The sequence below is a fragment of the Bos mutus genome, chromosome 14 (assembly GCF_027580195.1).
Source record: "Bos mutus isolate GX-2022 chromosome 14, NWIPB_WYAK_1.1, whole genome shotgun sequence".
NCBI classification, from domain to species: domain Eukaryota; kingdom Metazoa; phylum Chordata; class Mammalia; order Artiodactyla; family Bovidae; genus Bos; species Bos mutus.
Window position 1 is genome coordinate 59,264,296 of NC_091630.1, and position 25,912 is coordinate 59,290,207.

General features: G+C 43.5%; 1 protein-coding gene across 1 annotated transcript in view; it reads right to left on the reverse strand.

Annotated features, from left to right (window-relative positions):
* The window catches only part of XKR4 (XK related 4), a 311,634-nt gene that overhangs the window by 91,010 nt on the left and 194,712 nt on the right, over positions 1-25,912 (reverse strand). Inside the window, exon 2 of the mRNA XM_005889173.2 lies at positions 23,068-23,267. Coding sequence (XP_005889235.2) covers positions 23,068-23,267 — 200 coding nt within the window. The remainder of the gene's footprint in view (positions 1-23,067; positions 23,268-25,912) is intronic.

Consider the following 25,912-nt stretch of genomic DNA (forward strand, 5'->3'; position numbering starts at 1 on the left):
GTAATGAATTTGCCAACATGTTTTATTTGGCTGTAAATTTTTAAATATGCACATCCTCAGGGTGCCATCAACCTCATTTCCTTTCAACCTTGTCTTTTCAGTCCTAACTCCTTCTTTTCTCCTGATGGTTATGAATCTGATGCTGGATGATGTTTTTTTCAAGGTCTTCATTTTAAAGAGGAAGACCTAAGGAGGTGAAAGGTTTTGCCTAATGCCACATCTTTTCAGTGGACATGAGTTTGAGCAAACTCCAAGAGATGGTGAAGGACAGGGAAGCCTGCCATGCTGCAGTCCATGGGATTGCAAGGAGCTGGACACGACTTAGTGACTGAACATCTTTTCAGATGCTGGAAAATACTCTCAGAGAGGTTTCTCAGCAGATTTTAGGCTTTATTGTAAATGACATGAATACGACTCAGCCAACTGCGACAGTTGGAAAATCAAAGGAAATCCACGTATGTTCCTTTTGAACAAAAGTTTCGTTCTTGGAGTGCGGGTAAACCTCTCTAATTTATTCCAAAAAGCCTGGGCTGGAATGGGATGTGAACACACATATGTGCATATAGGAGAGATTCCTCCAAGACGTCATGAGAAAACATTTGCAGTTCTGCTTCTCTTGCTCACCCTGAAGTCAGCATCCAAGAGTGAGCAGTGAAGAGATGCAGAGGAGAGGCCGCCTTCTGTGGGGCAGGAAGGGGGGTGCAGGTTCTTCTTCTTCCCAGGTTCTTCTGCTGTTCAGTCTCTGCCACCCTCGGGCACTCCAGTGACATTACTGGCCTTCCGTCCACTGCAGATGCTCTCCATCTGTGCCACCCCCTCGCCTGCAAGAAACCCTGAATTTTCCACGACACCAATTTTATCCCTTACAATAGATCTTCCCCACGCCCTTCATCCCAACAGAACTTTGGCAGGAACCTGCCAAGCCTAAGTGGCAAACCACTGAAAACACCATGCAGGTTTACTGTGTTGAATGTTCTCCAGCCAAACAACAACTTGCGTTTCAAAGGGGGCCCGAGTCCCAGAAGGATTGAGTGACATAAAAATCAGCAGCATTATTTCAGAGTCGGGGGACAATGTTTTGGGAAGGGCAGTTTTCTCCACTGCCTTCAGACCATCCCTCCTGGGTGCTGCATGCTTTATCCCAGACCTCAGGGGGCAGTGTGGACCCACCCAGGTAAACACTCTCACTTCTCACTTCTTCAGCCTATTCATCCTGCCCATTGCACTGAGGCCACCGTGCCCAAGGAGTCCTGTATTCTAGACGTCCTGTGGGTGGCCCGTCTGCCTCTTGTTTGATGAACTCCAGCAGGAATCCCTGCCCCTCAAGGCATCACCCTGCCTTCCTCTTCTCAGCACCTGCAATTTCCTACTTCATGGTCATGCCTGGCCTCCACTAGAGAGATTGTCTCCTCCTTTAGCCTCCACGTGAGAACTACCAAATCCACATTTCCCGGTTTACTTGGTTTACTCACTTGCTCTGTCTCCATGGAAGCCCAGCCTTAAAGGCTCAATGTACCACACTCTTCCTCCGGTTCTCCATGGAGTGGAGGACTTGTCATAGTCATTGGAGGAAACTTCTCAAATGATTCCTATTCCTGGATCATTTCATAAAGTTCCTCCAGTGATGTGATATCTGCTAGAGGAGGGGGCGCTGCCCATGACAGCTCTGATGCATAGAGGAGGGCTCATCAGCTGAGCGCTCGCTTGAACTCTTCCACTTCACAAAGAAGGAAAATAGTTCTAATAAACTGACTACTTCCACAATTAGCTCCCTCCATCATGCCTCCCAGAGTGACTGGCAACTATTTTTGCCTGTCTCTCTTGGTCAGTCTTGCTGGGTTTGGATGACAAAATGCAAAGTGATAATGAAGTAAAGGTGAAGATGTATGGAATTAGGACTTCCCTGATGGTCCAGTGGTTAAGACTCCCCACTTCTTATGTAGGGGTTGCAGGTTCTACCCCTGGTTTGTGAACTAAGATCCCACATTCTGTGGGGCACAGTCAAAAAAGAAAAAAAAAAAGGAAAGGAAAAAATGGGAAAAGTACATTAATAAAAAAGAAAATGTACAGAATTTCATCAAGTTCATGAAACTGATGCTAGTTAGTGTTAGTTGCTCAGTTGTGTCTGACTCTTTGCCACCCCACAGAGTGTAGCCTGCCAGACTCCTCTGTCCATGGGATTCTCCAGGCAAGAATACCGAAGGGGGTAGCCATTCCCTTCTCCAGGGGATCTTCCTTGGATTGAACTTGTGCCTTCTGCATTGGCAGGCAGATTCTTTACTGTCTGAGCCACCAGGGAAGCCTGAAACTGATTCTGGGGAACCCTAAATCACAAGCAAAATAAACAAGTTTTGGCCAAGAAAGACTAGACAGTTGAAGAAGAGAAATTTAAAAAATGATAGTTATTGACGTGATAGGTGCTTCTAAAGAGAACGATTTGAAGAGAACTGATTAAGAGATGCTTATGGGAAAGCTGATGAAACGTGTGTGTGTATGCTTAAATAATGCTCTTTATTATCCTGCTGTGAGAGTCAAACAAGGAATGAAGGTATTATATTATACAATTACACAATTTGTTGGTAAGATTACACCCACACCCTCCATCAACATGTGTAACTCTGTTTTATGGATCTGTGCATGGTGTAGTATAAACTATGTCTTATTAAATACAATAACACAAATCTATTTTCACTATGCTTAGCTTCACTTTTTGAAGATAAAGATTCAATAAACATTTTTTAGCCCTCATTTTTTTCAGTGAAGTTTCAACCTTTATTTATGAGAACTATTTTAACTTGATCTTTTCTGGTTTCAATTTTCTTCAAATACTGCATGCGTGCTCAGTTGCTTAGTCGTGTCTGACTCTGAGACCCCACAGACTGTGGCCTGCCAGGCCCTCTGTCCACAGGATTCTCCAGGCAAGAATACTGGAGTGGGTTGTCATTTCCTCCCCCAGGGGATCTTCCCGACCTAGGGATTGAACCCGCATCTCTTATGTCTCCTGGATTGGCAGCCACTAGCGCCACCTGGGAAGCCAGTGATGCTGTAGAATTCTCTGCTTGATTCCTTGTGCTGTTATTTAACTTGGTGAGATTTTTCTTACTTTCTGGAGAGGAAGTGGTGGTGAGTCCTTCACGTTGCTCCATTTAGGAGGATACACAAGGTCTTGGTGTGCACTTCCTATGATGCTCAAACAGTCTGGTTTCTATGTTATGACTTTTTCTATCGACCTATTCTCACATGGCTTCATTCATTAACGATGCTTACTGAATCCATGATTTCCTTTGGAGTTTCAAAATTATGACCTTTCTCTCTCTATCATTCTTTTCAGATTCATTAGCTGAAATTCTTTTTGAATAAGAACACATTGTGTAACTATTTCATATTTTTTCAACTGGTCCTTTATTAATAGACATTTGGGATGATTCCAATATTTATTATTATAAGTAATGCTGTAATGAATGAACCATTAAACATTGTTTCATATTCTTTTAAAGATTTTTTTGATGTGAACCATTTTAAAGTCTTTATTGAATTTGCTACAATATTATTTGCATTTATGTTTTTTTCCTTTGGCCATAAAGCATGTGGGATCTTAGTTCCTCAGCCAGGGATCGAACCCACAACCCCCATGTTGGAAGTGAAGTCTTAACCACTGGATCACTGGGGAAATTCCTGTTTTATACTTTGAAAGCATATCTCCAAGATAATTCTAAGAAGTGGATTTGCTGGGTCCAGAACAGAATAAAGATAAACTTACATATTGTTCAATCATTGTACACCCATAATCGACATGTGAGGGCTCCTAACTCTTCTCCACAGGTTCCCCAACAGAAAACACTGCCAAATATTTGGATTCTTGTCAGTATCATAGGAAAGAATGTCTCAGTGTTGTTACTCTTACTATAAGGGAGGCAAGCCATTTTTGCATGTTTCATATGCCAGCAGAGAGTGTTGTCAAACTTTGGGAGTTTTTAGAGTAAAGCACTTAATCAAATTCACCATGTAACCTGCCAATTTGGGAACTCAAATGTATTTTTACATTTAAAAATTTGGTAGCAGGAAAGGAAAAAGATGAGAAAGACTTCCGAGTTCCTTTTTTCCCATAATCTACTGGGGGGCTCCTTGGGTAATTAAATTCCTCAGTGTACCTGGCAACAAACGGGAGCCAAATCCTTGTCAAGGTCACTGCTATGGCCCTGGAGAAGAAGTCACCTTCAGGGGACTTAGGGCCAGAAATTGGTGTGTGGAGAAGATCAGCAGGAGAAAGCAAAACAGTGTGTTGAAAATCAGTATGTGGGAAAGCGATTTAAGCAATAACTTGTGTGCATGGCACTTAAGCTTAGTGAAACTGGAGTTTCCTCCCCACATCCACAGTCTAGACTTATTCAAACAGGAGAAAGTTCCAAAGATTCAATTTTACGACATCAGGCTCTCCTATATATGGAGGAAAATAACCACCTGATGCGAACTTTAATGTATGTTGGGCTTCCCATGTGGTTCAGTGGTAAAGAATCCACCTGCCAATGCAGGAGACGCAGGAGACGCGGATTCGATCCCTGGGTCAGGAAGATCCCCTGGAGTAGGAAATGGCAACCCACTCCAGTATTCTTGCCTGGGAAATCCCATGGACAGAGGAGCCTGGTGGGCTCCATGGGGTTGCAGAATCTGACAAGACTGAACATGCATGCATAATCTATTTCAATGGAACAAAAATGCTGTGCTTTCTTTGAGAGGAACCCTTTTCAGAATTTTCTAACTAGGCAGCACATGAGAGATGACAAAGACTAATTTCTTCTTGATATGAAAATTAAATTTATTATTAAGGCTTATATCGCTAGTCATAAACTTTATGTTGAAATTGATGATTTCAAGCACATGATACTACTTACCTAACTCCCTCAGTTTTTCCGTGTGATTCACAAAAACACTAGAAGTCCAAGGTTAAGAAGTTAACAAGCAGTAAAAATATTTTTCTTTTTGTTTTTAAATATGCCTCAGCCAGAAACCTCCATAGGCTCACAAATGAATGGTTAAATTTATCTCTTGACCTGTGGGCAACCTCACTGGAGATTGAGATAACCACAGGACAGTTTCCATTTGTCAGAATTTGGTTCTTTTCCTTAGCATTTTACCCTGGGTTCAGGGGTTACTGCAGAGGCCTTGGTTCAACTTGAACATAATAATTACAGCACGGAAGCCAGCCCCTGGCAGGGCCTCTGACAGCGAGCCTTAGGCAGATGGAGAGAAAGAGAGATATTAGATGTAAGGTTTCAAGCAGGCTCTGGCAACCTGAGGGCATGGATGTGTTTCCAGGTAACTGGAAGGAGCAGTAACTACGCAGGTTGCCAAGGACTCAAAGACAGGCTCGTGGCTTCACTTTGCTTCAAAAGACATTTCATATTAAGTACTGGGAGGAGAAGAGCCTGGCAAACTAGAGGTGCTTGATAAATATTTGTTAAATGAATAAATGATTGTGAAACCCTAGAGCAGACTCCACAGGAGATAAAATCTAGCACCGAATTTCTGATTCTCACTTGTATGGTGCATTCGTGTCCTTTCTTTACTACTTGCCAGTTGATTTTTTGCATTTTTCCCTTGGAAGCTTCTTATGAAAAAGCACTTCGTCCAACACATTTTCTCTCGGACTCTAGGAGACAGAAGTCATTAGCGACTGTGAAATCTTCTATGGCTCCTTATTTTATTTTTTTTAATTAATTTTTATTGCAATATAGTTGATTGCACTGGTGTGTTAGTTTGAGGTGTACAGCAAAGTGAATCAGTTATACACATACACATATCCATTGTTTTTAAGACTCTTTTCCTGTATTGGTCATTAGCAGGGCTTTGGACTGAAGGGCTTTTAGTCAGTAACACCTGTCTCTTTATAATAATCACTTTCTGCTGGACCCTACAGCATATTGCAAATTTAGATTATCATTCTTTAGTACACTCAATTCTGTAATTTTTTAAAAAATATTTCCCAAAGATCACTCCTACTCTCAAAGAAAAAAAGTACTATTTGTTTTATTGTTGTTGTTCAGTCACTAAGTCATGTCTGACTCTCTGCGACCCCATGAACTGAAGCCCACTGGACCCCCCAGTCATTCACTATCTCCTGGAGTTTGTTCAGAGTCATGCCCCCTGAGTCAGTGAAGCTATCTAACCATCTCATTCTCTGGGACTGGCAATCCCCAAGGAGTTCCTGGTGTATTTTTAGCCATGACGCTAACTCACCATGCTTACCCACAGAATCTGTTTTGGACGTGACAATAATTATTTGGAATTTGTACAGTAGGTGTATTTGCCAAAGAATCAGGCTTACTACCTTATGAACACACCTCGTGCACGCTGAGGATGCTTTCAGAGGCTCCTTGCAGTCACTCTCTGTTATTGGCTTCAACTGAGTTTCTTGACAGCCTGTATTTACTGTCATTACACCTAATTCCCTGTTTACTAATTTGTAGGTAAATGTCTCCAAGGTGTTCTGCCGTCTCCATGTTTTCAAGGATCATTTTCCTCCAGTTGGAATAAATGCAACCATTCTATGCAATGGTTCAGTGAAAAACAAAGTAAAACACCCAGAGTCCTCACCTGGAGTTGCCGTTTCTCGTCCTATCTTTTGGTTATTATTTTCTCCCTTGGTAAAAGATAATTCTGCAGTCAAATTGTAAGTTACAAGGCTACTATTTCTAGGACTTGTTTGCTCTGACCCTGTGGCCCTTCTTGCTCTAACCATGACCTGACAAGGTAAACAAAGCCAATGAAATAATGTAAAATAACACATTTGACATCTTACTCAGTTTTCCCTGAATGTGCTTCTTTTTTCCCCAGAGAAATGAAGAAATATTTTTCCCTGAATGGTTTTTCTGCCTATGATCTGACTCTAGTGGCGTTTCCAAGCTCAACCCACAATTTCCCATCAACAGCTCTGCTGGTCACTGCCAGGCACGCATAGCAAGTTGCTGCTCCCAGAACACGCCCTCCTACCCTGCCCTGTACTCTGCCATAAGCAGTTTCTCCTCTTGAAAGTCTTCCCCATCCCAAGTTACACTTTCTGCAACCACATTCTATGTGCCCAAATGATATGGGAACACCAGTGACGATTTGTAAGAGAGACTTATGGAATAAGACTCAGGATTCTAACTCGACTTCTCCCCTCTCTAAATATACATCAAAATATGAGACAGAATGGGTGACAATTAATGGTGAATACAGTTTGCAGTATAGAGGAGCAGGTATGTATGCTATTTCTGCAGTCAGATGGCCTGTGTTTCAATCATGGTTCTGCCCTTTTTTTCCTATGACCTTAGACAAGTTATTTTTCTGCAGCTCTATTTCCTTTTGAGTGACTTTGGGATAATAAAGTTCCTCCCCAAACTTCTCATCATACTCTTAGGTAACAGGGGGATAATACTAGAACTTTTAAAGACCACTGGGAGAGGGGGTTAAGTGAAATTCATGCCTAAACAATGAGGACTTTGTTCTAATTACCAGGAAAATGGGAATCATTTCAGAAATGTGAACTAGTTAATACTTCTCATCTTAGCAAATTCCAAATCGTGATACCAATTCACCTAAAATAATAATCAGTCACACTAAAAATTAAAAAAAATTCCAACCAAAAATTCCTGCTCAACCAAATGCCTAAACTAAGGTGTTTCAGTGGTTTCCTTTACACTTGACTAAGTGGTTTACTCTCCTCCTTGGCTCTTAGGCAGTTCCTGTAGCTTTTGCTGTGTGTACTGAGGATCAAAAAATATGAGAGATGTATTTTGAGATATGTAAGAACCTCTTGAGGTCAGAGGTGCAACGAGGCAGATCAGAGCTGGGGGAAAGCAGTTGCTTTCAGTCTGCTTAGGTTTGAGCATTTGACATTCACTTACCCCCTCAATAAAGGCAGTGTCTAACATCTGCACATCTGACTCTCCCCACTATCACCCAGCACACCGTCCTCAGTATTTTGGGAATTAACAGACCAGGTACTTAATGTCCTGAGTGATAAAATAAGAGATGCTACAAAAATAGCAAGCATCAGTGAATGACATTTCCCTCCAGGAAACCAGCTGAGAAAGCTCAGTATATTAGCTGGTTACCCATCCATCCTTCTGCAACAGAGAAAAAAAATTTTTTTTTTTTTACAAATAAATTTTTCACCTTTAGGCTGCTGTAAGTGTCAATGCCATCAATACCTAATAGAAATCTTCCACAATCGAAGCTCTGACCTTCCCAACGCCCTCTCGTTCTCCTCCCTTTAATGGCTTCACTGCAGTCTCTTGGCAACATTAAGCATCACCTGATTACCTTTATTGCTACCAACTCTAAAACACACCACCTCAGCCACCTCAGCCAAAATATATCATCCCTCAGTAACTCAGTATTGTATTTTATTCTGCTTCTCAAAACCTAGTAGCTAGCATTTTATCCTTTGGCATATATTCACAGCAGCTTTTAAAAAGCAGTTCACTAAAAATAAATGCTTCCACTTTGTGTAATCGTGTCATGTTCAGAGTAATCTCGTTCCAGGTCAGTGATCACTTCCATTCATGACTGCATATTCTTGTTGGAATAGAGTTAAATACAAGTCACACTTTGCGTTCTTCTACTAGAATATCAAACCTCAGCATCAGAAAAATAATTATTGCCTTTCTTGGCCATTTAGGATGAGAAAAGTTGACAAAGGCATCTCCAGTTGAAATGTTACAAAGATTTACAGAAAAAAATCTCTTCTTTAGTATCAATATTTAGAATTTGCATAATATTTAATTTTTTTGGAGGAAACACAATATAAGTGGAAGACAAGACATGGGTCTCTTTCTGACTTTGATCTGATATCTTCTCTTAGTTCTAGAATTTGACCTCTTGGATCTTTGCACCCCATTTGGAAAATAAGAACAAGAAGAAAAATTTCACTGTGGGGAGAAGAGGTGTGATGGGGGCGGAAGTGCTTTGATGAAATAATTCCATGTAAAATGTTTATAGTGCTTCCCTGGTGGCTCAGCAGTAAAGAATCCACCTGCTAATGCAGGAGACACGGGTTCAATCACTGGGTCTGGAAGATCTCCTGGAGGAGGACATGGCAACTCACTTGCGTATTCTTGCCTGGGGAATCCCCATGGACAGAGGAGCCTGGTAGGCTATAGTCCATGGGGTCACAAAGAGTTAAACACGACTGAGAGACTAACAACAAATATATTTTTATGTATTTTGAGATGATCAAGTTGGGCCATTTCATCAAAGGCATAAATCACTTCTATTCTGTTGAGATTAACTATGTTAATAAATAGTAGTTGCCATATGCAGAGCAGACACTAGAGAAACCAAGGACACCTCTGCAGAAGCAGCAGAGGGATGTTCTGGGAGTGGGGGTGGGGGCTTTGGGCCTGGTTCTCTTCTGGGTGACAACTTGGTGGACAAAGCCCAGTCTCTGCTTGCATGTCCTGCCCCACAAGACATCACTTGTTGGTTTTTGAAACAGATTGAAACTATTAAAAATAACTGGGAATGAAGAAAATGAGAGAAATACAGCAGCTAAAAGTTCATCTAAATTGTATGTTTGTTTGTTTTTTTTAATGCAGGATACAGGAAGCTTGGGGCTGGTGCACTGGGATGACCCAGAGGGATGGTATGGAGAGGGAGGTGGGAGGGGGGTTCAGGATGGGGAACACATGTACACCCGTGGCGGATGCATGTTGATGTATGGCAAATCCAATACAATATTGTAAGGTTAAAAAAAATAATAATAATAATAAAAAATTAGAAAAAAATAAATAAATTGCATGTTTTTGTACTATCTGGCTTTCTACAGAAGCAGAACAATGCCATGGGGCTCAGACTTAATTTCCTGAAGGGTTTCCCTTTTCCCTTTCCACATTTAGAAGGAACGTGTCTTTTCTCAATTGTGTTGATTATTGTAGAAATGGCTTTTACCCTTTTACATGTTATCACAGAAGTTTTGCACACATTTCTTACTCATCCTTACACTGAACTCCTATTGAAGGAGGTTGGGGTAAGGACAGTGGCCAGGTCACCTCCAAACTAGCCTGTCGGTGACATCGGTCTTTCATTTTTGCTTGCTGAGACGCCACATCACATTTGGTGTTCATCCCTGCCGCCCTGAAGTTCAGCGTGGGCTTCAGTCTGATTATTCCTCAGGATACTTGGACAGATTTGGGAGAATTGGATGCTGCCAGATTCCCTCAGCCTGCCTTTCATCAGAACCAATGAAGCAGCGCAGACGCAGGCAGTTCTTCTGAGGACAGAAGCTTTCCCTTTGAGACACGACTGTGAATTTAATTTTGTTAGAACGGTAAGAGGAAGCACATGAAATGTTTTCTGAGTTAATATTAAGTGTCAGGCCTTGAGCTCAGGGTTTTATGTGTGTTATGCCATAATAAGTGTTCATTGTAACACTTGAAGTAGTTCCCCACCTCAGAGGAAAGAAATCGAGCCTCTGAGAGTTACCGCAGTTTTCAGAGGCCAGGCCATGGGTTCTGTGGCAGCCTCCCACCCCAACCTAGTTCTGCTTGGAAAACCACCCCAGGATGTGATGCAGGGCAACAGAAGGCATCCTGACTCTTTCTTTGACCCTAGAGCCTCAAACAAAACCAGGAGTGAAAGACAGCAGCCCAAATTTATCCATGCTTCTCTGATATTAGGATCTAAATGTGGGCAAGTGAATAGAAATGCCTGGGAAATTTGCACTGCAATAGTCATACCTCCTGTCTGTGCTCTGAGAAATTAAGTGGGAACCAGCAGCCAGCACTGTGGTGCTGGAGAAGACTCTTGAGAGTCCCTTGGACACTAAGGAGATCAAACCAGTCAAATCTAAAGGAAATCAACCCTGAATATTTTCATTGGAAGGACTGATGCTGAAGCTGAAGCTCCAATACCTTGGCCACCTGATGCAAGGAGCTGACTCACTGGAAAAGATTCTGATACTGGGAAGGATTGACGGCAAAAGGAGGAGGCAGCAGAAAATGAGATGTTTGGATGGCATCACTGACTCAATGAACACGGGTTTGAGCAAACTCTGGGAGATAGTGAAGGACAGGGAAGCCTAGTGGGCTGCAGTCCATGGGGTCACAGAGTCGGACACGACTAAAGTGACTGAGCATGTACTGTGTGCATAATAACAAAAGGAACAGAAAGCCAGTCAAAGAAACAGTTCCAGTATAGAGTCAGAAGTGACTTCTCCCAGCAACAGTCTGTACACCCCAACTAGAGAGTGGCCCCTGCTCGCTGTGCCTGTGCAACAATGAGGAACCAACACAGCCCAAAATAAAAATAAGTAAAATAAATAAATAAAATTTTAAAAAAGAAGAAATGGAATGTAACCAATGTCTTTGAAACCCCTTTCTCCCTCCACTTCATTCCCATGGGCAACCACTTTCCTGAATTTCAAGTTAATCATTCTCTTGTTTTTCTCCATAGCAGGCAACCTCTCTTGATTTGCAATATTTGTTTTATTATAGAGCCAAATGCACAGATGTTTCCCGAAGCACAATGGATATTTTACAGTTCTCATATAAGATCAGAATTTTAAAGCCATAAAAATAGCCAATTATGCTTGCAGATCAATCCTGCCTTTGAACCCCATTTGTCTCCAGCTCAGTCTCTCTGGCTGGGACATGACACCGCTGCTTCTGACCATTAAGAACTTGCTTTTCGGCATTTCAGCACCCTTTGATAACACAAATTTATAAGAATAATGAGCTCCTTTGGGGGATTCTTTGTTTCTCTAAACTCATTAGACTATTTGTGTCCTATTCATTTTAATGTACTATTGTTTCAAAACCAGAAAACAACAACAAAACTAGACCTCTTCTCCTTTCGAGCACTCACACTGCTTACTGGGACCAACGAAAAACAGTGACACTCAAATGTTGTCAGTTTTAATTTCTATTCCCCCAATGAAGATGAAATCTGATTGGTACCATGGCAACGTGTTGCCTCAAGCGTCAAGTAGGTATTACTCGTGCAAAATCTTGCTCACAAATTCTCTTTATAAGTGTTAGGAGAGGTGTGATCTTCTCCTAGAACTCACTAAATTAAAAAGAGCTGAAGAAAAATCCAATTAGTATTTCCAGAAGTACCTTCTGGGGTCTGATAAAACCAGATTACTGTCTCACTTTATTCCCCACCCCGTGCCCTCGATGTATAGGAGAGCGTTAGATATCCTGACAAGCATCAAGTAAGTGGAGAATTGGGGCACCACTGGGGTATGCAGAATTTATGGAGCTCTGGTGCTTTTCTTTGGCCTCTGATATTTCAGTGTGTTGAATTTTTCATCCTTCTTTCCTTCCTGGAAGAAGCAGTGATGTAGCATTTCCAATTCCCTGGATTAGTAGTATAGTCTTGGTGGTAAGGTTGGTTTGTTGTCGTTGTTCAGTCCCTAAGTCATGTCCAACTCTTTGCGACCCCATGGACTGCAACATGCCAGGCTTCTCTGTCCTCCACTATCTCCTGGAGTTTGCTCCAATTCATGCCATTGAGTTGATGATGCCATCCAACCATCTTATCCTCTGCTGCCTCCTTCATCTACCCTCAATCTTTTCCAGCATCAGGGCCTTTTTCCAATAAGTCAGCTCTTCACATCAGGTGGCCAAAGTATTAGAGTTTCATCTTCAGCAACAGTCCTTCCAATGAATATTCAGGGTTGGTTTCCTTTAGGATTAACTGGTTTGATCTTGCTGCCCAAGAGAGGCTCACGAGTCTTCTCCAGCACCACAATTAAAAAGCATTAACTCTTCAGCACTCAACCTTCTTTGTGGTTCAACTCTCACATCAAACATGGCTACTGGAAAAACCATAGCTTTGACTATACAGACCTTTGTTGACAAAGTGAAGCCCTCACAGGAACCTACACACTGGAAAACCCTACATTTCAACCCTACACTGGAGAACTTCACACCCAAGTGTGTGAAGTGATGATACTGTGAATGTTTTAAAAGTTTTGGAGGTTTGGAGACTCCTTAGTCTCACAGACTCTTGGACTTTTTCTTCAGCTGAGTGGAAAGCTGCGGAAATGAAGAATCACAATGGAAGTGCTGACAAACCCTTCTGAGGCAGCTCTCAGCAGGCCTGTCCTCCTGCAATCAGAAGCTCATTGTGCGCCTTGGGACTGAATCTCCACGTGCTTTTATGCTAAGGAGCATTTACAGACCAATTGAACGTTGCTCCTTTTTCCTCCTGCTTGCATCTGGCTCACTGAGATGGGATCTCATCTCTACTGATTGATTGCATACATATGGGCTCCCATGCATGCCTGAGTGGTTCAGTGGAAAAAAGGCCTTTCTTAAATCAGTCAACAGGAAACGATCCCATGTCTTTACTCCTGCTGAGTCATCAAGAAAATATTAGCTTCCATGACTAAGGAATGCTTTAAAACTCAGTCTAACTTTCTAAAATATTTCTAGACTCAAATGCACGTTTTGTGGCGGCAAAAGTTTGTCATTGAGAATGGGTTTCATGATGAAAGCAATTTATGGTTTTGGGTGCTTCCCTTAATCCACACCCCCAACCCGAATTGGGAAAGAAAACCCTGAGCATGCCACTCTGTCTGTGGCTTCCTAGAAAAAAATTGGGAAAATACCAAAGTAAGCCACTTTTGAATTTTTTATGAAGTTGACCTCACTTCAACCCTGCTCAGAGAGCATTTGGGGTAGCTATTTTTTAGTTTTTAGAAATAACAATTACAGTATGTTGATATTCAAAGTAAATACCTGCACTGAGTGTGGCATAAAAGTTAGATGAGTGGGCTGCTATTTCCTTTGTAAACAAACAGCAAAAAAACCAAACAAACCCAAAGAGGGTTGCTCCCCACCCAGTTCTGCAAAGGTTAAGTCATCAGTCTCTAAGAGTGATGAACAATGGACACTAGAAGGATTCAGGATAAAGTCAGGATGAAGCACTCTGTGCTTTGGAAAATCAGGCCCCACAGAAAGGTAGATGTATATCTCAGGAATAATTTTATTTTTTATTTTAGGTTTTTTTAAATGTAGACAATTTGTTAAAAGTCTTTACTGAATTTGTTACAAAATTGTTTCCACTTTTGGTTTTGGTTTTTTGGCCCCAAGGCATGTGGCATCTTAGCTCTCTGAATAGAAATCGAACCTACATCCCCTGTATTGGGGAAGGCAATGTTTTAACCACCGAAACACTAGGGAAGTCCCAGGAAGAATTTTAATGAACCCTGATTCTTGCATTTTCCATATATAGAAAAGCACTAAAATCATTAACTTAAGGTACCTGTTCTTTGGGAGCAGCAGCAACCTTTTAGCAGGATGTATGCTGGATTGCACACTTCCCAGGTGAGGCTAGTGGTAAAGAGCTCACCTGCCAATGCAGGCGGAGAAAGCGATGGCACCCCACTCCAGTACTCTTGCCTGGAAAACCCCATGGATGGAGGGGCCTGGTGGGCTGCAGTCCGTGGGGTCGTGAAGTCAGACACGACAGAGCGACTTCACTTTCACTTTTCACTTTCATGAATTGGAGAAGGAAATGGCAACCCACTTCAGTGTTCTTGCCTGGAGAATCCCAGGGATGGGGGAGCCTGGTGGGCTGCCATCTATGGGGTCGCACAGAGTTGGACACGACTGAAGCGACTTAGCAGCAACAACAGCAGCCAAGGCAGGACCCATAAGAGACATGGGTTCAACACCTGGGCCATGAAGATCCCCTGAAGGAGGCATGGCAACCCACTCCAATATTCTTGCCTGGAGAATCTCCATGGAAAGAGGAGCCTGGACGGCTATAGTCCATGGGGTCATAAAGAGTCAGACACGATTGAAGAGACTTAGCAAGCATGCATGCATGCTGGATTGCATGCATTCCCAGTCAGAAATCATATCCAAACTAGTTCCTCCTTTACCCCTTTGGAACAGTTTCCTCAGAGTTGCTGAGAGGCCCTGTCCTTAGTTATCACCATCAATAAGGTCCTTGAATAAAACTGAGACTCACATCTCTTCAGTTCAGTCGCTCAGTCGTGTCCGACTCTTTGCGACCCCATGAATTGCAGCACACCAGGCCTCCCTGTCCATCACCAACTCCCGGAGTTCACTCAGACTCATGTCCATTGAGTCGGTGATGTCATCCAGCCATCTCATCCTCTGTCGTCCCCTTCTCCTCCTGCCCCCAATCCCTCCCAGCATCAGTCTTTTCCAATGAGTCAACTCTTCGCATGAGACGGCCAAAGTACTGGAGTTTCAGCTTTAGCATCATTCCTTCCAAAGAAATCCCAGGGCTGATCTCCTTCAGAATGGACTGGTTGGATCTCCTTGCAGTTCAAGGGACTCTCAAGAGTCTTCTCCAACACCACAGTTCAAAAGCATCAATTCTTTGGCGCTCAGCTTTCTTCACAGTCCAACTCTCACATCCATACATGACCACTGGAAAAACCATAGCCTTGACTAGACGGACCTTTGTTGGCAAAGTAATGTCTCTGCTTTTCCGTGAGTTTATGCCATGAAGGTATGAAGGGCTGAAACATTACTGAAATATTAGGGGAGAGTGGAAGTTGTTGTTGTTCAATCACTCATTTGTGTCTGATTCTTTGTGACCCCATGGACTGCAACATGCCAGGCTTCCCTGTCCTTCACTATCTCCCTGAGTTTGTTCAAACTCATGTCCATTGAGTTGGTAATGCCATCCAACCACCTCATCTTCTGTTGTCCCCTTCTCCTCCTGCCCTCAATCTTTCCCAGCATCAGGGTCTTTTCCAATGAGTTGGCTCTTTGCATCAGGTGGCCAAAGTATTGGAGCTTCAGCTTCAGCATCAGCCCTTCCAATGAATATTCAGGGTTGATTTCCTTTAGGATTGACTGGTTTGACTCTTGAGTCTTCTCCAGCACCGCACTTCAAAAGCTGGAGGTTGGTAAACCAGGAATCCACAAGAAAGACAAAGGAACAGTGGCTGTTTGGGGACCCCTATTCACTGTAGACAACCCTTATTTCTGTTTGCTTCTTTATTGCACCAACTGCCCCACAACTTCCCACCAGGTCTCTGGTCTTGCGGGCCATGTGTGTGCAATTGTTTGATCTGTCACCCCACCCCCACAGCACCCAGTCTGTCACCACACCCTGGACACGCATGCACGCTCACTCCCAGCTCACTGAGGAGGAGAGAGAGAGAAGAGGAATACTGAGTGGAAAAATACCAAGATTTGTGCTTGATTATTGGAGATAATTAAGTAGAACCTAAAAATAGTCAGGCCCTTATTTCATATTATGTTCAAAATGATTCAAATTCAAAACTGTTCACAGCTGTGCTGGGGGCTGCTACCACACAGAGTTGATTTCAAGCACTTGAATCAGTGATCAGCAAATGCAGCTTCTCCCTGTTCTTCTAACTTGGAATGGTACCATGACTCAGAGGTGATTGAATGTGAAATACAGGGATCAATAATATCATTATCCCATGGCATCCATCGTTTATTCTGCCAATACTTTTCAACACAGTGGAGCAGTGTGGCCAACAAGCCTGTCGGGTGTGTGAGCCTCTCCTTACAGAGTTATTGATGATAATAGGTCTTCAAAGGAGCCCCTGGTGGTCCAGGGGTTAAGAAGCCGCCTGCCAATGCAGGGTTTGATCCCTGGTCTGGGAAGATCCCACATGCCATGGAGCAACTAAGCCCGCATGCCAGTTACTGAAGCCGGTGTGCCTAGAGCCCATGCTCCACAAGAAGAGAAGCCACTGCAATGAGGAGAAGCCACTGCAATGAGGGGAAGCCACTGCAATGAGGGGAAGACACTGCAACGAGGAGAAGCCACTGCAACGAGGAGAAGCCACTGTAATGAGGAGAAGCCACTGCAATGAGGAGAAGCCACTGCAATGAGGAGAAGCCACTGCAATGAGGGGAAGCCACTGCAATGAGGAGAAGCCACTGCATGGACACCAGAGAGTAGCCCCCGCTTGCCACAACTAGAGAAAAGCCCACAAAGCAACAAGGACCCAGTGCAGCTAAAAATAAATTTAAAAAATTAAAAAAACTTGAAAACTCAACTCCATATATGTAGCAATTAAGCAGATTGGCAATTTACTACTTAAATGGTTAATTTATTGCTAACCCCAAGTAATGAACAACGTAAAAACATAGGCTGAAAAGTAATATGGACAGAAAAATCGGTGTATTTTTGTAAAGTATATATGCAGGATATACCCTGCTACTAGAAATATCTTTCAAATAGCAGGAATAAATCTATTATGTGCTGTAAGTAACACCAGCAATCTCATTGCTTTGAGGAGATGTTATCTGCCAGCATGGCTGAACAGACAGGTGCAGACAAACCCCCTGACCTCTCTCTTCTGGTTTTGTTCATGTTACTATCTTTTTTTTATTGAATGTGACAAAATACTCCACACGTTTGTGACCCAGCTCAAAGGTCTCTCTTTTCATGGAAGCTTCCCTGATCCTTCCAATGTGCCCTGACGTCATAGACAGTGCAGCTTTTCTACTTGCTCTGTATCCTTTTCTATAAGAGGTCATTCTGTGTGACCTTATGCCCACCGACAGAACACAGCTTGCTGAGCCATAACAATTTTTTGGTTTTTCTTTTTCTTAGGTTGAATTCTCTGAGAGTAGGACTGTGCCATTCGATTTTGGGTCAAGCACACCTAGCAAAGGGCTTTGTCACCCAGCAGATAATCATTCTTCCTTTGATTCAACAAGTACCCACCGGTGGTTTACAGTGGGCCCCCTGTGTGCACTGGGTCCGTGCAGCCAGGAAGAAATGTGTAAAGGGAAGCCAGGTGACAGGTACAGAAGCAGGTGGACTTAGCAGTGGGAAAATACAGCAGCTCTAACTTAATTAATTGCTTCTCTTTTCTCACTGAAATAGGAAGTGAGACCAGCAGTTTGGAGTGATGGTGGTAGACAATTGGAAGTGTGAGAACACAGAAGAAGGAAGGAAGCAATCTGTTTTGGAGCAGGAAGGCGAGTTTCAAGGAGAAATCATGCCTGATGACGGACAGCGCTGAGTGACCACTGAGCTCTGGTTGGACATCTCAGGAAAGATGTGTCACCTCCCTGATTCGGCTACGTGGATATGTTTAACGCAACGCCATTGCCAAGGTCTAAAGTGCGTGCATTTGTCTCTTACGACAGTCTTTCCAGTTTTCACTCACGAATAGGTTTAACTAGCTTGATGAGCGAATCTCTTAGGTGGAGTCAGGCAAAAGGAGCCCAGCTGAGTGGGGGCCCGGCAGGTGGGAGTCCCCAGACCCTTGACACCAGCTTCGTGCTAGGCTTGGCCAAGAAGGGACCCTGGCAGGAGCTTGGAAGGTCGGGGGGGAGGGGGGCAGGTAAGAAGACATTTTTCTGGCTTCCAGCTCAGATCAGCCTACTCTCATCCTCGGACCTGTCTGGTCTCCAGCCCTTGGCATGCCAGGGGGCACAGCTCCACCGTGGCAGGGGGAGCAGCTGCTGGGACAGGCCCTCAGAAGTAAGAATATTCCTATGAGCCTGGCTCCATCCTTGCCTGGTGCCCTTCCCTGGGCATCTCTGCAGTAGGTAGGCTGGCCTGTCTGGTCACCCAGCACTCGCCAGGCTGGGCCCCTCCACAGAGACTGTGCTCCTCCTTCTCATGCGTCTCACCCCAGTGCTGAGAGCTGCTTCCTTTAATTAAGAATCTCTGACTCGTTTGAGCATCCTCTTTTTGCCCTCTCAGCTTCCTGTGTAGATTCCCTGATTTAAATCCCCGCTTTTTGACATACCTAATGAGAAATGGAGTATTTCCTGCCTTATCGATAAACAAGGATGTCACAGCCATCAGCGACTGCAACCCTCCTTTGTGGCCTGGTGAGCCTTAAGGGAACTCAGGAAAGAGAAGAATACCTGTGATCTGACAGCCATCAGACCGTAGCCACTCCCTTCAGTGAGCCCCTAGAGAGCTCAGATTGAGAAAGCACAAGACACTGGCCCCAGAGAGCTGAGCTGCATATGAAAGGAATGATTTCAGTGAGCCCAGACTCTTGCATCTTCCCTTGCATAGAAAAGCACTAAAGTCTTCAACTTGGGGTATCTGGCTTTCTTTAATTCACAAGAATCTTTTGATGTTCAGATTACCTGCCCTTTGTTGCAAAACTTCTATATAACCTGGCTGCTCTCCTCACCTCCCTGGAGCACTCTCCTAGGGTCACTTTCGATGCTGCCTCCTGGGCTTGAAGTCCTAAAAACTACCACCAATTAAACATAACTCTCAACTTTTAGGTTGTGACTAACAAAAAAGCAAAACACACACCGGTTAAGGATCAGAGAGACAACAGCAAACCCCTGAGTGGTGTGGGCATTAAAGTAAGTTCACAAGCTCTTGGCAGGTGTTGTGCAGGAAGAGCCAGCGGGCCGGTGCCCACAGCAAGATATAGGAGAGCTGGGCGGCAGGTGCAGACTTCCCGGCCCGCAGCATCCTCAGACCAGACACTAGGAGAGGGGTCCTGATGCTACAAACTTGTAAATGCACTGTCCTCTCTGGTCTGCTCCACTCTTCCCAAAGTTATGAGCATAGATTTCATAGAAACAAACTTAACACTTGCATTTCCTAAGTCCTAATTGAACTAAATGGCTACAAGAACAAGGACCTTAAAATAAACAGCTTCAGAAACCCAGACTTAACTCTTGTTAAGTGTTCAGCTCAACTTCAGGAGACAACTGTGCCCATGGACTGGAGCTCACCTGTTTGGCATGAACACTGAGTGCATTAAGGGCATTGGGAAGAACACTCTGCAGAGGGGATGGGGAACAGCCTGCCCAGCGCTGGGGAAGACAGCTTTTGCTACATTGGTCTTGGGGTGATGAGCAGCCTTCCGGTGGGATGGTGGACCCTCAAGTTGCAAGGTGAATGGAGACAGAATAGGTCAGAGACCCATGTGTCAGGTGGTGGTGGGCTGGACGCCCACGACTTGCCTTCCACATAGAGTCTGTGACACAGTGAGATCTGTTCCCTAATGAACAATTGGCTCAAGTAGGGGCTGCGTGGCCCCCTCTCTGGGGAAGGGGAACCAGATGCACTGTGGGATTCCCCTAGTTTCATATCATCCCACCTAGAAGGTGGAACAGCTCATTCTGGAAAATACCCAGATAAATTAGGCATTTCTAAATATGTTTTGTCACATTCTTTACAACGTCACATTACAAACTTTTAATAAAAAGTAAAGTTTTAGGACAAATTTTACAGCACTTCACACACCAGCATGCACTCAATAGACATTTTAAAAATGTGTTAATGAATGAATGAGAATAACAATGGAAAAGTAGACAGATCTGAAGGGACGAGCACAGTCCCCCTCGAGGCTGGTACTGTCACTGGAGCTTCCCCTCCCCAGAGGAAATCCAGGGGTGGAGCCGGGCACAGAGATGGGGACCCAGCACAAAGGACTTGGGCCTGGGGGCGGATGGGTTCCTTGTCTAACCTGACCTTGGGGAGGCAGCCCGCTGTCCTACCTACTTTATATCGAGGCAGATTCTTTACCATCAGAGCTACCTGGGAAGCACTGTAAAGTGGAGCAACTGGAAATCCAGGGATTTGGGTCTAGAAAGTCCTCATCAGGATGTGACAAAGGGGGCAGTTGTCACACCCAAGTTGTCTCTCATCCTGGTTGGCTGGGGACAGTGTCTGTTTAAGGGAAACCTCTTAGCTTCTGGGCTTCCCAGGTGGTCCTAGAGGTTAAGAACCCACTTGCTGATGCAGAAGACATGAGATATGGTTTGTTCCCTGGCTCAGGAAGATCCTTCAGAGAAGAAAATGGCAAGCCACTCCAGTATTCTTGCCTAGAAAATTCCAGGGTTGCAAAAGACTGACACAACTTCTTGACTAAACAACAATTTACTCTGTTGTTGTTGTTGTTGTTGTTGTTTTTAAGCACAACTTTCTGCCCACTTCCCTGCTTAGAAGATAGCTACCATACAAGTGGCTGAGCAGCTCAGTGGTCTTATCTCTCATCTGTGCTCAACAACTTGGTTGATCCTAGTGATCTTTGGATCCAATTGTCTCTAGACCCTCTTGGGGGAGACACAGAGCATGTTTCCCCTATGTTTCTCTGATTTTCATAGCAAGCCTTGCCTTGGCCAAAGATGAGGTCCCAATCCCAAAGTCTGTAGTAGACCTGATGCAATAGTGAGCTTAGCAGCTAAGCTGGGAACAGCATTAGGGAAGAGCCACAACTCCAAGAAACACGTGGTTTGATTCCTATATTAAGGATGAACAATCTGATGAAGCCAGCGGATTGCCTTTTCTCTGTTTTTTTTTTTTTTCTCTAAAACTTTACATCAAACTCAGATGGAAAAGATGAACTCATATCTTATAACCCATCTTCCCTTCCCTCCTCCATCTCTATCATTTTTAGGGTGAAAAGTTTTCTGTGATTTTTCAAATCTTTCAGGAAACTAATGGAGATGCCTAGTAATCTTGGGCTACTGGACAGTGGCTTGCAAGCCCCCCTCCGCTTGTGCTTGGGGTTTTCTCTTTTAGAGAGTTTTCAGGTGTGCAACTATATACCAAGAGGGGCTCGTGAGTTGTTCTGGAGAAGAGCAACCTGACAGAGGCTCAGCTTCATATTGCCTCTGCATTTGTGTCCTCAGGTACAGACCCCCTCTTGATGCCTGTGCCTGACCCTGTAAGGATGCAACAGTACAGCCATGCCGTCAAGGAGTTTGTAGGCCATCTCTTCTAGTTTGTGCCCTTTACATTTGAGAAATGGGGACCCAGAGAGCTTAAGTGACTTGCACCAGATGTCACAGCAAGGAAGTGAGACAAGCAAAGCCAGAGCCTCCCTGTGCAGCTCATGGTCTTTCATCTCTAAACGTGCTCCTCCACAGACAATTCATATGTCTCGCGTTCTCCAAGCTTATCTCTTCTGTTTCTGTGCTAACACCCGTCTTCTCTTCCAATTTGCTTTCTGGCCTGTGACGCTCACACCCCGTGGTTCTCTTTGACTCTCTTCTCAGACTTCGTGCACTGCAGCTATTCTTGTGTAGAGCTAGGGTTGGGCCAAGAACTCATAAGTCCACGGGTCACTGGCTACCAGCACCCTCTCCACTTGTCTTTTCCTGTCATATGTCTCCCACCCCTCCCCGCAGTTACTAGGTTAGTGTGCTCCTTGCAATAAAGAGTTATAAGGACATTGTAGGGATTCCCCAATCAAGTCTCAGATTAGAAGATGGCCTAGTACACAGAGAAAGTCACAGCCAGGCTCTGCTGAGGTTGAAACAAGATGCACACATCACAGAATGTTATCTATTTAATATCTATCAATTACAGGATGGACATATTACCAGGAAACTATTTAGAACATGGCTATGTATCCATCATCCTCCACATATATTCACCTGTCTACCCACTGGCCTGTCTAATCTTCTTGCTTCTGAAAAGATTGGAGCAGCAGGCCCTAAGGAAATGGCAGGGCAGATCTGTTATTAATTGAATCATCTTACTGACAAGGTGATCCAACAAGATAGTAAAACACAAAAATATTAATCTGATGGTAATATTTGTTTCATAAAACTTTGTACTACACAAACAATACATTGTTTAATATTGACATTTTCCCATGTGACCTTGTTTTTAAATATATTAAGGTAATCTCTATCATTTCTTTTTAATCTCTCTCTCCCTTTGTCTCTTAATGTCAAAAGGAAATGGTAGAGATTACCCTCATATTCAAATAAATATAAAAATTTACATATATAATGTACATAATATCTCATATGCATAAAACATTCAAGAGAGAGAAGACTCTAAGTCTTTCTTGAAATGTTTGGAAATTATCATACAAACCAGAAAACTTCAGCTGATTCTGTTCTCATATTGACCAAGTGTAAAATCATAAGGATTTTTTTTCCTACTCAGAGGGCAGCTCGAGAGCAAAACAGAATTGTCTTTCCGTAAATTACCCACGATAAATGAAGGCGAGGAAGAAAACAAGCCTTGTTCACAAATGCAGGTGTCAAGCAGCCGACATTAAGCAGGAGCACCATGACCGGCATCAACAAAGGCTATTGGAACGGTCTTTGGGTTGTGCAAAGGAGCCAGACAGTCCTTCCCCAGGTGCAGGGAGCGAACTGGAGCCCTTACCTTGCAGGGCCTGCAGGCTGTGTGTCTGTACGATAATGCAGAGCTGCAGCACCAGCTGTGGGGCGCTCTCCAAGAAGGTGGCCAGTAGGTGCAGCATGCTCACGTCTGCGTACTCATACACCATCTTCCAGTAGAACCTCCACCGGTCGTTCTCCCCGCTCTGCCGACTTCGAATACCTAGGTATATCGTGTGGAAATACCTAGAAAGGAAACAGGAGGATAAGAGACCGGAGTGATGACTGATCCTGTCTGCTCTTCCGCAAACCACAGTATCTGTGCAAGCACACACAGGAAACAACGGCCTTAGTGGCTTATCAATTAGAAGTGAAAGGGAAAGTGAAAGTCACTCAGTTGTGTCCGACTCTTTGTGACTCCATGGACTATATAGCCCATGAAATTCTCCTGGCCAGAATACTGGATGGGGTAGCCTTTCTCTGCTTATCACTTAAGGCCCCAAGTTAACCCTTATTCTTAAGGGTTCACTTTGAGGAGTCATTGCAATTTTCATCCTCATTGAAGGCATCCTGTGAGTGCTAAGTTGCTTTAATCATGTCCATCTCTTTGTGACCCCATAGACCGTATCCCGCCAGGCTTCTCTGTCCATGGGATTCTCCAGGCAAGATTCTTGGAGTGGGTTACTGTTTCCTCCTCCAGGGGATCTTCCCAACCCAGGGATCAAACCTATGTCTCCTGTGGCATTGGCAAGCAGATTCTTTACCACTAGTGCCAGCTGGGAAGCCTGAAATCATCTCACTGCCCTGCAGTTTTGAGGAGGGAGATGAAACTGAGGTATAGAAAGGATGTGCTATGTTGAAAATCTACAAATACCCTTTCTGGTCAGTGCCTCTATGTGCTTTACAATATTCAAGAGACATGTCTCCAAGGACAGAATGCGTGTCAAGTTCCAGAGTGTATATGCTTGTAAGTTTTCCTGATACCTTTTTTTTTAAGTAAAAATTATTTATTTATGTATTTTTTATTTTTGGCTGAGCTGTGTAGCATGCAGGATCTCAGTTACCCAACCAGGGATCAAACTTGCATCTCGTCCAGTGGAAGCATGGGGTCTTAATCACTGGACCACCATGGGAGTCCTTTCTGATAACCTTTTAAAAAAATATTTACTACTGAAAATTTCAAACAAATACAAAAGAAGAAAGAAAACCAGTGTGTTGAATCCACAATAAAATTACCCCACTGCTTTAAAAATATCCTGAGTAGAATCATCAGTGTGGTAATGGTAAGCATTACATGTTAATTTTCTAATGTGTTTGGGAAAGTGGGAGAATGAGAACAAGCTTGACAATCTTAAAAGCCAACACCACTTCCTGTTGGGTGTGAGAGATGCTGTCTGTGAACAGTCATCACATTTTATTCTGACAAACTTGTATTTGTTCTTTGATAGCATGAAAAAAGAGCTTACCCTAAACATATACTTTATATATATATGTATTTATATTCACATTATATATACAGATTAACGTGAATTTGCAAAATATTTCAGAATTTAAAAATTCAGAACATGCAAAAAGTTCCAAAAATGCCCATGGGAACTACATATGTAGAGACACAAAGATGAGGAAAATGCTCTGAGTTCTGATAAGCAATGCATTGGCCTGAAATGGATTTTGCACATTCACATTACGTTTTCTTAGAGTTATCTTCTCTCTTTTCTCCACTATAGAAACTTACAGTTGTGGTTTAAAACTGCTGAGAAGACCTTCCTTTACGACCCCTGCTCCTGACTTGTGCAGACCACCAGCATGGAAGCCACCTCACTGTATGAGCTTGACTGCTTCCAGTTGGCTTCTGTCCTAGCCCCCCAAGGCTGGGGCATGACCCCACATCACTGAAGCTGTACCAGTGAGCCCAGTTTTCTGTTCATTCTGGGATGTACCAACATATATTACACTGAACTGGGGGGGAAGTCTCAAGTTCTATTTCTTTTTTTAAAAAAATTATTTATTTGGCTGTGCTGGGATTTAGTTGAGGCCTGCAGGATCTTTAGTTGTGGCATGGGAACTCTTGGTTGAGACATGTGGGATCTAGTTCCCTGACCAGGGGTTGAACCCGGGCCCCCTGCATTTGGCATTTCTTAGCTGCTGGACCACCAGGGAGGTCCCGCAAATTCTATTCTCTAACAATTAGTTATTTGCATGAGATGGACCAAGGGCCTCCATCATATCACTTTTGCTTCCAGTTGGAAGTGCAGAACAGTTGGTATGTAACAGACATTAGCGTGCAATCTCAGGAGAGTTTTCCACTTTCTCTAAATCAGCAGTGATGGACATCAGGAGTCTTACACTCACAACTTAGTCATGAGGAAAATGTCAGCCTTGGCCTTTTCTCTAGTTTGTACTCTGAAAAATGATGACAATAGAGAGGCTTTGTGATCACAACTGGTTCTTGTCCATCTTCTCTATATGTAAGTGGTTTACCTCATTTGATTATGTTATTTAATGTTTTATCTTAACTGGAGAATAATTATGATAGTGTGATGGTTTTATGTGATACATCAACATGAATTGGCCATAGGTATACATGTGTCCCCTCCCTCCTGAATCGCCATCCTACTTCCCTTTCCACCCTATCCCTCCCAGTTGTCACAGAGCACCGGCTTTGGGTGTCTTGCATCATACATCGAACTCTCACTATCTATTTTACATATGGTAATGTATATGTTTCAATGCTATTCTCTCAAATCATCCCACCCTTTCCCTCTCCCACTGAATTCAAAAGTTTGTTCTTTACATCTGTGTCTCCTTTGCTGCCCTGCACATAGGCTCATTGGTACCATCCTTCTAAATTTCATATATATGTGTTAATATTCTGTGGTGTTGGAGAAGAC